This window comes from Pongo abelii, chromosome 1 (genome assembly GCF_028885655.2).
Source record: "Pongo abelii isolate AG06213 chromosome 1, NHGRI_mPonAbe1-v2.0_pri, whole genome shotgun sequence".
Taxonomy (NCBI): domain Eukaryota; kingdom Metazoa; phylum Chordata; class Mammalia; order Primates; family Hominidae; genus Pongo; species Pongo abelii.
In genome coordinates, this window is record NC_071985.2 from 210,549,515 (window position 1) to 210,562,137 (window position 12,623).

The following is a 12,623-nucleotide window of genomic DNA, read 5'->3' on the forward strand; positions in this document are numbered from 1 at the left end:
AAAAGGCAAACAAAACCAACCTTCTACCTTTTGCACAACTTGTCAAATCAGTACCAGACTGCTACAATACTTCATAAACAAAGCAAAATACAGAAACAAAATTGGATTCTTCTCTGGTGGTCTAGTCGCTGGGGGAAAAAAATGGATTCTAAGGCTAAAACAAGACTATCATGCTTAATTTCCAATCTCAAATTTGGCTTCACCTCATTTTCTCATAGACTGACAACTAAAATAAATGTTATAAATTTTAACTTCTTAATACTACTTAATAGCAGTGTGTTTTATTTTGGGATTTTTGCTTAAAATTTTATTTTGTAAAAAAGGCTTTCCTCATTTAATGAAGTTTTTTTTTAGATAATTTTAAAATTGCCCAGAGCCAAGAAGTGACCATTTAATAAAGTTTTAAAACCATCTGAAAGAATCATACAAACTTTAATAAAAACTATTCCCCTGAGAAAAGGAATGGGTACTTTGAACCTAAAGGATTGGGAATCTCTCATCCCTAAGTAAAAACCCCAAAGACTTCAGAGATTCTACAACTACTTACAACCAAGGACATAAAGATGTCCCAACAGGCAGACTATGAGTGAGCAGGGTAATTATTCTTACTTTCACAATGATGACTCTCAAATTTAAATCTTTAGTCTCTTCCTTCTCCTCCCCACCCTTATTACAATGATTCGTTCACTCCTCAATCTCCTTAAAGCATCAGTCTTTATAAAGAAATCTTTCTTGGGCAGGGCATGGTGGCTCACACCTGTAATCCTAGCACTTTGGGAGGTCAAGGTGAGCAGATCACTTGATCTAAGGAGTTCGAGACTAGCCTGGGCAACATAGCGAGACTCCATCTCTACAAAAATTAGCTGTGGGTGGTGGTGCACATCTGTAGTTCCAGCTACTTGGGGAGGCTGAGGCAGGAGGACCACTTGAACCAGGGAGGTCAAGGCTGCAGTGAGCCATGATCGGGCCATTGCACTCCAGCCCGGGTGACAAAGTGAGACACTGCCTCAAAACAAACAAACAAACAAACAAAAAACAAAACAAAAACACACAAAAAACAAAACTTTTTCCTTTCATATTGCATTCCTATATCATAACACCTCATGTACCCCATAAATATATATACCTACTATGTACCACAAAAAATAAAAATTAAAAAAAAAAACTTTCTCCCTTTTATCCAGGGCAAAGCTGCCAGATTAATTTTCCCATTATATGATATTTTCTAATAGCTTAACAGATATGAACGTCAAATTTTTCAAACCAGCATATACACTCTCTGACCTTGACTATTCAAACTGCCTTTTTTATTTTTTATTTTTTAAGACAAGGTCTCACTGTCGCCAAGGCTGGAAAGTAGTGGCGTGATCTCAGCTCACTGCAAACCTCTGCCTCTCAGGCTCAAGTGATTCCCCTGCCTCAGCCTCCTGAGAGCTAGGACTACAGGCGCATGCCACTACACCTGGCTAATTTTTATAATTTTGTATAAACAGGGTTTTGCCATGTTGCCAAGGCTGGTATCAAACTCCTGGGCTCAACTGATCTGCCCACCTTGGCCTCCCAAAGTGCTGGGATTACGGGCATGAACCACCATGCCTGGCCTGAATTCAAACTTAATTCTAATCACTAACACACGAGTAAAAAAGTCCTCAATGCTGCTCAACCAACCTCTAAGCTCCCTAAAGCTACTTCCATCTTTTTCTGTTAATCCAATGCCATATATTCAAGGTCCACCTCCTCTGAAGATTATTTCTTAATTATTCTAAATTTAAAAAATATATCTGCCAGACGCGGTGGCTCATGCCTGTAATACCAGCACTTTGGGAGGCCGAGGGGGGTGGATCACCTGAGGTCAGGAGTTCTAGACTAGCCTTACCAACATGGTAAAACCCCGTCACTGCTGAAAATAAAAAAATTAGCCGGGCGTGGTGGCAGGTGCCTGTAATCCCAGCTACTCTGAGGGCTGAGGCAGGAGAATCACTTGAATCCGGGAGGCAGAGGTTGCAATGAGCCGAGATCACACCATCGCACTCCAGCCTGAGGGAAAAGAGTGAGACTTCATCTCAAAAAAAAAACAAAAAAAAAAAAACAAAAAAAACCCCTTTCATCTTCTCTGAAGTCTCACAGCACTTATGGTCTGCACTTCATAATCTAGTTCAAGGCTGTCTGATAGAACTTTCTGTCATAATGGAAAACTTCTCTATCTGTGCTTCCAATTCTGTGGCTTCAACATGTGCTACACTGAGCACTTATAATGTAGCTAATGTGACTGAAGAAACTGTTTTTAATTTCAATTTAAACTTAATAGCCACATGTGGCTACAGGCTACCATATTGGACAGCAAGAATCTAATGCTCACTACAACCTGGACACAACTCTACAACCCCAACACTACTGGTCCCTTCAATCTATCTTGTTCCTAGACAATTCCTGTTTCTAATTAAATTCATTTGTCCACTGTTCTCAACATTCAGTTGTCCAGTCTGGATTCCCTGATGCTTCTCCAACCACTTCCTTTTCTCCACTGGTAGTACCTTAATTACTGGTCACCTACTAATTATATGCCAAACACTGCAATAAGCATTTTGTTTATATTATATCTAAACTTTACAAGGTAGGGCTTATTTACCTGAGGAAAACGAATCAGAGGAAGATGAAATACTTAAACTCCAAAAAGTCCACCCTTTTCCAGAACACTTTTCTAAATTCTGCCATTTCATGGCCTAGCTCAAGGCCACCATTCCTAAAGGAGTATAGTGTTCCTGAAGTTCCAACCCAATTTACCAATTTAAAACCTTAAATATTTTGCCATAATTTTAGCATACACATGCCCAAAAGTGAATTTATTCTGAAACTAATGAAACTGAAGCTTCAGGGACACTCAATTACATGAACTTCTTCCAATACCCTAAACATAACTTTAATTATGTAATGATATAATTTTGTTAAAGTACAGTCCCCAAAACTGGATAAGCTTCCAAGTCATAAAATATATGCACTTTTTTCCTTGCATACACTGAAGCACGGCCTGTCTATACTGGCCTCAGCTTGCTTTTTATTCCTTAAATGGATACTCTATCCTCTAAAGTCTGTTTCCTCTGGATCCCAAGACTGGCTAGTTGCTAGCTTCCTAGTTGCTGCTCCAAACAAACACATAACTAATTTTTTTTCTGAAAGTTTAAGAGCTAATTACAATGGGGGTTTAAAAAACAGGATAAGTAAGATGAGTTAAAATAAACACAGGAGAATTACAAAGAAAAAAATCTTGGTTGGGTGAGGTGGCTCATGTCTGTAATCTCAGCCCTTTGGGAGGCTGAGGCAGGAGGAATGATTGAGCCCAGAAGTTCGAGGCCAGCTGGGGCAACACAGGGAGAAGCCATTTCTACAAAAAATAAAAAATTAGCCAGGCGTGGTTGTGTACAGCTGTAGTCCCAGCTACTCAGGAGGCTGAGATAAGAGGATCACTTGAGCCTGGGAGGTTGAGGCCGCAGTGAGCTATGATTGAGCCACTGCACTCCAGCAAGGGTGACAGAGTGAGACCCTGCCTCCAAAAAATTAATCAGTTAGCTAAAAAAAGAAATCTTTCTTGTAGGAGATAGCTTAAAAAATAACAGTAAAATCTAATAGTGTGCCCCAAACTTACAATCTGCAGATTCAACACAATCACAACCAGAATCCCAGCAGCCCTTTTTGCAGAAACTGACAAGCTGGTCCTAAAATTCATATGGAAATGCAAAGCATTCAGAACAGCCAAAATAATCTTGCAAAAGAAGAACAAAGTTGAGGAACACTTCCTAATTTCAAAATTTACCACGAAACTAAAGTAATCAGGATAGTGTGGTACTGGAATGGACGGAAATACATAATAGATCAATGGAATAGAGTTGAGAGTCCAGAAATAAACTCTTACATTTATAGTCAATCAACGAGGGTGCCAACTATTCGCTGAGAGAAAGAATAGTCTTCAATAAACTGTGCTGGGACAACATGCAAAATAATGAAACTGAACCTCTACCTCACACCATATACAAAAATTAACTGAGAAAAGATCATCGACATAAATCCAAGAGCTAAAACTAAAAAACTCTTAGAAGAAAGCATAGGAGTAAATCCTTGTGACATTGGATAAGGCAATGGTTTATTAGATATAACACCAGAAGAAAAAGGGAACAAAAGAATAAATTGGGTCTCATCGAAATCACAAATTTCCATAACCACAATATGTAAAGAACTCTTAGTAAAAAATGATGAAGACAACTCAATTTTTAAAAATGAGCCAAGGATTTGAATAGTCATTTCAACAAAAATATAAAAATGGCCAATAAACACATGAAAAGATGTCTAACATCATTAGTCATTAGGGAAATGCATATCAAAACCACAATGAGATACCACTTCACCCCCAGTAGGATGGCTATAGTAAAAGACAAACAATATTAAATGTCAAGAAGGATATGGAGGCTCGACGAGGTGGCTCCACCTGTAATCCCAGCACTTTGGGAGGCCGATGTGGGTGGATGGCTTGAGGCCAGGAGTTTAAGACCATCCTGGCCAACATGGTGAAACCCTGTCTCTAAAATACAAAAATTGGTCAGAGGTGGTGGCAGGCACCTGTAATCCCAGCTATTTGGCTGGCTAAGGCAGGAGAATCGCTTGAACCCAGGAGGAGGAGGCTGCAGTAAGCCAAGATCACAACACTGCACTCCAGCCTGGGTGGTGACAGAGAGAGACTGTCTCAGCAAAAAAAAAAAAAAAAAAAAAAAAAAAAAGAAGGCCGGGCGCAGTGGCTCACGCCTGTAATCTCAGCACTTTGAGAGGCTGAGGTGGGCAGATCACCTGAGGTCAGGAGTTTGAAACAGCCTGACCAACGTGGAGAAACCCCGTCTCTACTAAAAATACAACACAAAGTTAGCCGGGCATGGTGGTGCATGCCTATAATCCCAGCTACTCGGGAGGCTGAGGCAGGAGAATCACTTGAACCTCGGAGGCGGATGTTGCAGTGAGCCGAGGTCACGCCATTGCACTCCAGCCTGGGCAACAAGAGCAAAACCCCATCTCAAAAAAAAAAGGGAAGAAGAACATTGGAGAAACTGGAACCCTCATATATTTACTAATGGGAATGTAAAATGGTGCAGCTGCTATGGGAAACTGTTTGGCTATACCTCAAAAGTAAAACCTAGAATTAACATAAAACCCAGGAATTCTACTCCTAGGCCCACACCCAAGAGAACTGAAAACATATTCACAAAATAAACTGTACATTAATGTTCACAGCAGCATTATGTAAAATAGCCAAGACTTGGAAACAAACCCAAATTTCCATCAAATGATGAATGGATAAACCAAATTTGGTATATCCATACAATGGAATATTATTGAATTCCATTGGAATGAATGCACTACATACTGAATGGAAGCACTACAACGTGAATGAACCCTGAAAACATGCTAAAGCCAAATACAAAAGGCTACATAAGATTTTATATAGAATGTTCAGAATAGACAAATCCACAGACAACGAGTAGATTAGTGGTTGCCAGGGACTGGGGGTACGGAGGACTGGGGAGTGACTGCTAATGATACAGATGTCTTTGGGGATGACGAAAAGGTTCTAAAATCAATTGTGGTGTTCGCTGTACAATCTTGTAAATATGCTAAAAACCACTGAATCATACATTTTAAAATGATGAATATTATTATACATGCATTATCCCAATAAGCCTGTTTTTTTGTTTGCTTTTAGACAGTTTCACTCTTGTTGCCCAGGCTGAAGTGCAATGGCATGATCTCGGCTCACTGCAACCTCTGCCTCCCGGGTTCAAGCAATTCTCCCTAACTCAGCCTCCTGAGTAGCTGGGATTACAGGCGCCCGCCACCACGCCCGGCTAATTTTTTGTATTTTTAGTAGAGACGGGGATTTCATCATGTTGGCCAGGCTGGTCTCGAACTCCTGACCTCAGGCGATCCACCAGCCTTGGCCTCCCAAAGTGCAGGGATTACAGGAGTGAGCCACTGTGCCCAGCCAATAAATCTGTTTTTAAAAACATCTTATACATGGCTTCTGGCCACCTGTCTATTGAAATCGTAAAATAACACTCTGACTTCCACCCTTTATTTCATTTCTGAGGGCTGGTGTCACCAACCTCTGTGCTTTTCTAACCCATGCTTTGGTAAAAGCTCCAGAAAGTCTTGCCTCCAAAACGGTCTTTTATCCAGCACTGGTTATACTTTAGAAAGTTGGCTCAAGTAGGCAGATAAATATGAGGGCTCTCAGACTGGGTAATACTCATCTCAAGAAGCTCCCCATACACACTGACTTGGTATTCACACTTAAAAATTATGTAGACAATTTTTTCAAGCATAAATTATATAATCTGCAAATTTTTATTTAAATGTTGACTATACGCACATATATATCCAGGTTGTTTTTTCCAACCAGACCATTAAATCTCCAGAAAAGGCCCAAGTCTAAAAAGTCTGTGCCCTAATACTGCCCCAGTGCCCTGCACACAGTGTCCCATGTGGTCCTTTGTTTCAAGGGCTGATGATACCCTGTAACAACATGAATGTGGGAATTACATTCCACTGCCATCACTTATTTAGCTTTGTGACTTTAGGCAAGTTGCTTAAATTGTGTGCCTCAGTTTACTCATTCCTAAAACAGGGCTAGCAATACCTGCCTGTTGGTATTTAGCAAAAAAAAAAAAAAAAAAAAAGTAATGTTGGTGACACGCTGAATATAGCATCTAGGACACAGACATTTGAGGCAGTCACTGTCTGTATATACTGTTTGGAGTCAAATCTTTTCCTTCCCATATATTTGCATTTTGACTATTATTTGCTCTCTCAATCAGCAGCTTCCTCATCTGCAAAATTCTACGCCAAAAGATCGCTGAGAGGATTTTAAAAAAGAAAAAAAAAAGACTAGAACTCCTACCACACAGCAGGGTTTTGCTCAAACAAAAACAAAAGCAAAAACGACCCTTTCTTTTCCATCTCCCCGGCTAAGGCGATTTCTTTAGCATCAACCTACAGCCCCCTCGTGCACCCAGCTGAAACGCCATCAATATCGCCGAACAGCTTCCAGACCTATTTGTGAACAAACAAGTGAGGTCTCCAAGAATGCCAACCGTAACCCCACGTCAGGGAGCCATTTTCCAGTCAAGAAAATGAAAAGGTGTGCAAGAAAGACCTAAGGAATAAAATACCCCTCCCAGCAATCATCGATGCCCCTTCCCACATCGCTCGGGACCCAGCACAAAGACCGCAGTCAACATCGGCAAAGACTTTTCCTTTCTCACCCCACCCGTCCAGCTAGAGGGGACGTGGCGTGGGCAGCGATACAAGGGGAGGTCTGAGTGGTCGCACGGCCCAAGACCGGGCGGCGGCGGGGGAGGGCGGAGCAGCCTCAGGGAAGCTCGGCACCGGGCGGTGTCCTTTGAGGGAAGGGTCGAGCCTTACCTTCGCCCGCTTGCGCCGGCTGGTCCGACGCCCCTCCGGAGTCTCTGCTATTCCAGTTTCCATGGGGGTCGCAGACCCAGGCACGACAGTAGGCCCGGCCTGAGGCCCTGCGGACCCCGGCGGTTCCGCCAGGCCCCCGGGTGGCGAGGCCCGTGGAGGCTCTTTCTTGCGGGGTGTGCGCTCCCCCACCGCCCCCGGCCCGACCTCGGCTGGGCCCGACAGGCCCGCGGGCTGCGCGGCCACCTCAGACCCGTTCTCGGAGCCGCCTGCTGTCCCGGGGCCAGCCTCCGTCCCGGCTGCTGCCGCTGCAGCCGCCGCCGCCGCGGCTGCCGCCTTCTTCCCAGACAACATCTCGGGCCGCCGGGTCGCCGACGGCCGTAGGGGCCGCTCGGTCTGTCGCTCCGTGGGTCCGAAAAGCCTTGCCTCGCCTCGCTTCACGATGCCGCCCGCCGCCAACCGCCGTCGCGTACGCACGCGCTAAGCGCGCTCCCGCCGCGCCGGGACAAAAAGGGTCGGAGACGCCCACGAACCCCGCCCCTCACCCGCAGCCATAGAGCGGCGTTCTCGCGGCTAGAGCGGCACCGCAGCAAAGAACGTGTAGCTTGCCTAGAGCGTCTCCCCGGCGTTTGGAGTGGGACCTGGCACAGTCAGTGGTCTTAGGGCTTCCGGGCCAGACTAAACCTCCGAAGGTGACCATTTCCTACAGGGACTTGCGGGTTTGCATGCGTGCGTTCGTTCATTCACTCACCCAATTATTCGTTAATTCAACCAGTATTTATTAATGTTTGCCTACTACGTAACAAGGGTTACATTATGAAGTTCTAGCTTTCAAAGAACTTACAGTCTAATGGGGGAAAACACTGAAATATGTTGGTAGAGCGTCTTACTTATTCATAATTGCCCTGCTTCGACTGGGCAAAAAACTTGGAGAGCACAGCAGTTTCGATGGTAGTAAAACGGAGACAAGTTAGGAAATCCAGGTTTGAGTCCAGACGGAATTGCTGTTGTCTCCAAGCCTTTGTTCATGCTTTTCCTTCTGGCTGGACCCCAACCCCATTCGCACCCCATGTCTTGCGCTTCTCCCATCCCCCATGTCACCCATCCCCCATGTCCCCCATCCCTATCCACATAACACCTCTTTCTACTCCAGGTTAATTCTTTCTAATAATGATAGTAGTGGTTTATTCTTTTAATTTTTCGAGGAATCCCTCGCTGACCCAAAACTGGAACAGGTCGTGTACTTTTAGCATGTGTGTACTTATTACACAAACCATTGTCTTTTTAATAGTCTGTCTCTTCAAAGTGAAATTGTCAAAAAATTATTCCATTTACATGACGTTCAAGAACTGGTAAAACTAATCTTTAGTAATAGACTCCAATCAGCCCTTGCCTGAGATGGGGGTCAGGGGTTGACTGCAAAAGAACAAGAAAGAACTTGCTGGGGGTGATGGAAATGTTTTATATCTTGATTGGGGTGATGGTTACAGAGGTGTATATATTTGTCAAAACTCTATGAACTATCCATGCAAAATAGGTATATTTTATGTAACTGTAGTACTTCAGTAAAGTTGTTTTTTGTAAAAAACTAAGCAAACAGACAAAAAGGCAATCAAATGTAGAAAGGAAAAAAAGTAAAAGCTATGCAAGAAAGAAAATGTATCCGAGTGGGGTGGCATGCACTTGTAGTACCAGCTGCTGGGGAGACTGAGGTGGGAGAATCACTTGAGCCTAGGAGTTCAAGTCCAGCCTGAGCAACATAGTGAAACTGCGTTTCTAAAAAAAAAAGAGAAAAGAGAAAGAAAATATAATCATAGTACAACATACGGCTCAGCTGTGAACTGTATTAACATGACCATAAAAACATAAGCAGTGAATATTGTTTTATTTATTTTTTCTTTTCTTTTGTTTCTTTTTTTTTTTTTTTTTTGAGACAGAGTCTTGCTCCGTTGCCCAGGCTGGAGTGCAGGGGTGCAATCTTGGCTCAATGCAACCTCTGCCTCCCAAGTTCAAGCGATTCTCCTGCCTCAGCCTCCCCAGCAGCTGGGATTACAGGCGCGTGCCAACATGCCTGGCTAATTTTTGTATTTTTAGTAGAAACAGGGTTTCGCCATGTTGGCTAGGCTTGTCTCCAACTCCTGACCTCAAGTGATCCTCCCACCTCGGCCTCCCAAAGTGCAGGGATTACAGGTGTGAGCCACTGCGCCCGGCCGAGCAGTGAATATTGTTTTAACCAAAGTGATAGAATTACATTAAGAGAATGGAGAAAAAAGAAAATTTGTGGGAAGAAAGATGAGAAAGTTTTAAGGATTTAGGGAAGTAGGGAGGTTGTTGGGGGAGGTGCTGCTTGGGAGCTAAATTATCTTTCACCATAAAAATATAATACATAATGTTGGCCAGGCGCGGTGGCTCACGCCTGTAATCCCAGCACTTTGGGAGGCCGAGGTGGGCAGATCACGAGGTCAGGAGATCAAGACCATCCTGGCTAACACGGTGAAACCCCGTCTCTACTAAAAATACAAAAAAATTAGCCGGGCGGGGTGGCGGGCGCCTGTAGTCCCAGCTACTCGGAGGCCGAGGCAGGAGAATGGCGTGAACCCAGGAGGCGGAGGTAGCAGTGAGCCAAGATGGCGCCACTGCACTCCAGCCTGGGCAACAGAGCGAGACTCTGTCTCAAAAAAAGTATATATATAAAAAATACATAATGTCAAAATTAAGAAATCAAAAAATAATATAAGCATACTATTTAGAAATATCAAGGTAAATACAGAAGAAACAGCTAAAAAAGTTGGAATTGGTTGTCTCTAAGGCTAGGAACTTGACGGTGGAAAGGGGTGAGGCAGTGGGTTGGAGCTTGTTTTAAATCCTGTAGTTCTATCTGACTTGTTTGCACATTTAATAGTTTGATAAAACTTGAAATTAGATTTTAAAAACATACATACCCTTTGACCAAGTAATTCTACTTTCAGGAAAGCATTCTAGGGAAAGATTCAGTATGTGTACAGATTTAACTTCAACACGGTATATCTCAGGTTATACGTAATAACGATAAAGGAGAACTAACCTAAAAACCTGACAAAGGCCAGGCACAGTGGCTTGCATCTGTAATCCCAGCACTTTGGGAAGCCGAGGTGGAAGGATTGCTTAAGCCCAGGAGTTTAAGGCTACAGTGAGCTATGGTCACGCCACTGCACTCCAGCCTGGGCAACAGAGCAAGACCCTGTCTCTAAAACAATAAAAATTTTAAAAAGCCCCAACAAGTGATAACCAATTTAATACAATCATACACTGCATAACAATATTTCCATTAACAACAGACTGCATATACGATAGTGGTCCCATAAAATTATATAACACATTTTTACCATACCTTTTCTACCTTTTCTATGTTTAGACAGAATTGCTACAGTATTCAGTACAGTAATATGCCATACAGGTTTGTAGCCTATTACCAATAGACTATACCATATAGCCTAGGTGTGTAGTAGGCTATACCATTTAGGTTTGTGTTAAGTATGCTCTATGATGTTCACACAACAATGAAATTGCCTAATGGCGCTTTTCTCAGAATGTATCCCATCGTTCAGCGAGGCATGGTTCTAGCAAGGCATGATTCTATATTGGAATATCACAGCCACTAAAACTGATATTTTTACATAAAGAATTCCTGGCCAGGTGTGGTGGCTCACGCCTGTAATCCCAACACTTTGGGAGGCCGAGGCGGGTGGATCACCTGAGTTCAGGAATACGAGACCAGCCTGGCCAACAATGGTGAAACCCCATCTCTACTAAAAACACAAAAATTAGCCGGGTGTGGTGGCACTTACCCGTTTTTTCCCCAGAAATAACTAATTCATATCAGATGTTTTTATTGTGATAAAATACACATAACAAAATTTACGATCCTAACCATTTTGAGTATACTGTTTAGTAGTGTTAGATGCATTCACATTGTTGCATAAACAATCTCCAGAATTCTTTTCGTCTTGCAAAATTCTGTACACATTAAACAATGACTACATTTGCCCCTCCTTCCAGACCCTGGCAGCCACCATTCTACTCTGCCTGTATGAATTTGACTATTGTAGATAGCTCATGTAAATGGAATCATATGGTATTTGTTTTTTTTGTGACTGACTTATTTCACTTAGCTTAATGTCCTCAAGGTTCATCTATGTTGTAACATGTTAGAATTTCCTTCCTTTTTAAGGCTGGTAATATTGCGTGTATATAACATTTTATTATCCATTCATCTGTGGATGGACACTTGAGTTGCTTCCACATTTTGGCTATTGTGAATAATGCTGCTGTGAACATTGGTCTACAAATATCTCTTCAAGACTCTGCTTTCAATTCTTTGGGAATATCCAAAAGTGGAATTACTATAGCAATGTATGCCTTTTTTTTTTTTTGAGAAGGAGTCTTATTGTTGTCGCCCAGGCTGGAGTGCAGTGGCGCGATCTCAGCTCACTGCAACCTCTGCCTCCTGGGTACCAGCAATCCTCCTGCCTCAGCCTCCCAAGTAGCTGAGATGACAGGCACCCGCAACCACGCCTGGCTAATTTTTGTATTTTTGGTAGAGACGGGGTTTCGCCATGTTGGCCAGGCTGGTCTCAGTGGTCCACCCGCCTCAGCCTCCCAAAGTGCTGGGATTACAGGCATGAGCCACCACGCCCGGCTAGCATTTTTTAAAAGCTGATGTCTCCACCAGGCACGGGGACTCACACCTGTAATCACAGCACTTTGGGAGGCCGAGGTGGGCAGATCATTTGAGGTCAGGAGTTTGAGACCAGCCTGACCAACATGGTGAAACCCTGTCTCTACTAAAAATACAAAAATTAGGTGGGTGTGGTGGTGCGTGCCTGTAATCCCAACTACTTGGGAGGCTGAGGCAGGAAAATCGCTTGAACCTGGGAGGCAGAGGTTGCAGGGAGCCAAGATGGTGCCACTGCACTCCAGCCTGGGCAACAGAGTGAGAGTCTGTCTCAAAAAAGAAAATAAATAAATAAAATAAAATAATAAAAGTTAATGTCTCCAGGTGGGAGAATTGCTTGAGGCTAGGAGTTTGAGACCAGCCTGGGCAATATAGCAAGACCTTGTCTCTAAAAAAAAAAAAAATTTTTTTTTAATTAGCTGGGCGTAGTGGCACATGCCTGTAGTCTTAG

General features: G+C 43.2%; 1 protein-coding gene across 4 annotated transcripts in view; it reads right to left on the bottom strand.

The window, feature by feature from the left end:
* The window catches only part of KDM1A (lysine demethylase 1A), a 63,996-nt gene extending 56,017 nt beyond the window's left edge, over positions 1–7,979 (bottom strand). For 2 of the 4 annotated variants that reach the window (XM_024250486.2, XM_024250485.2), the window contains exon 1: positions 7,462–7,947. In XM_024250486.2, coding sequence (XP_024106254.1) covers positions 7,462–7,812 — 351 coding nt within the window. In that variant the 5' untranslated portion in view covers positions 7,813–7,947. Of the gene's footprint in view, positions 1–7,461 lie in introns of all 4 variants that reach the window. The other 2 variants (XM_024250483.3, XM_024250484.3) reach the window with 2 other exon arrangements.
* Positions 7,980–12,623: the final 4,644 nt, after the last annotated feature.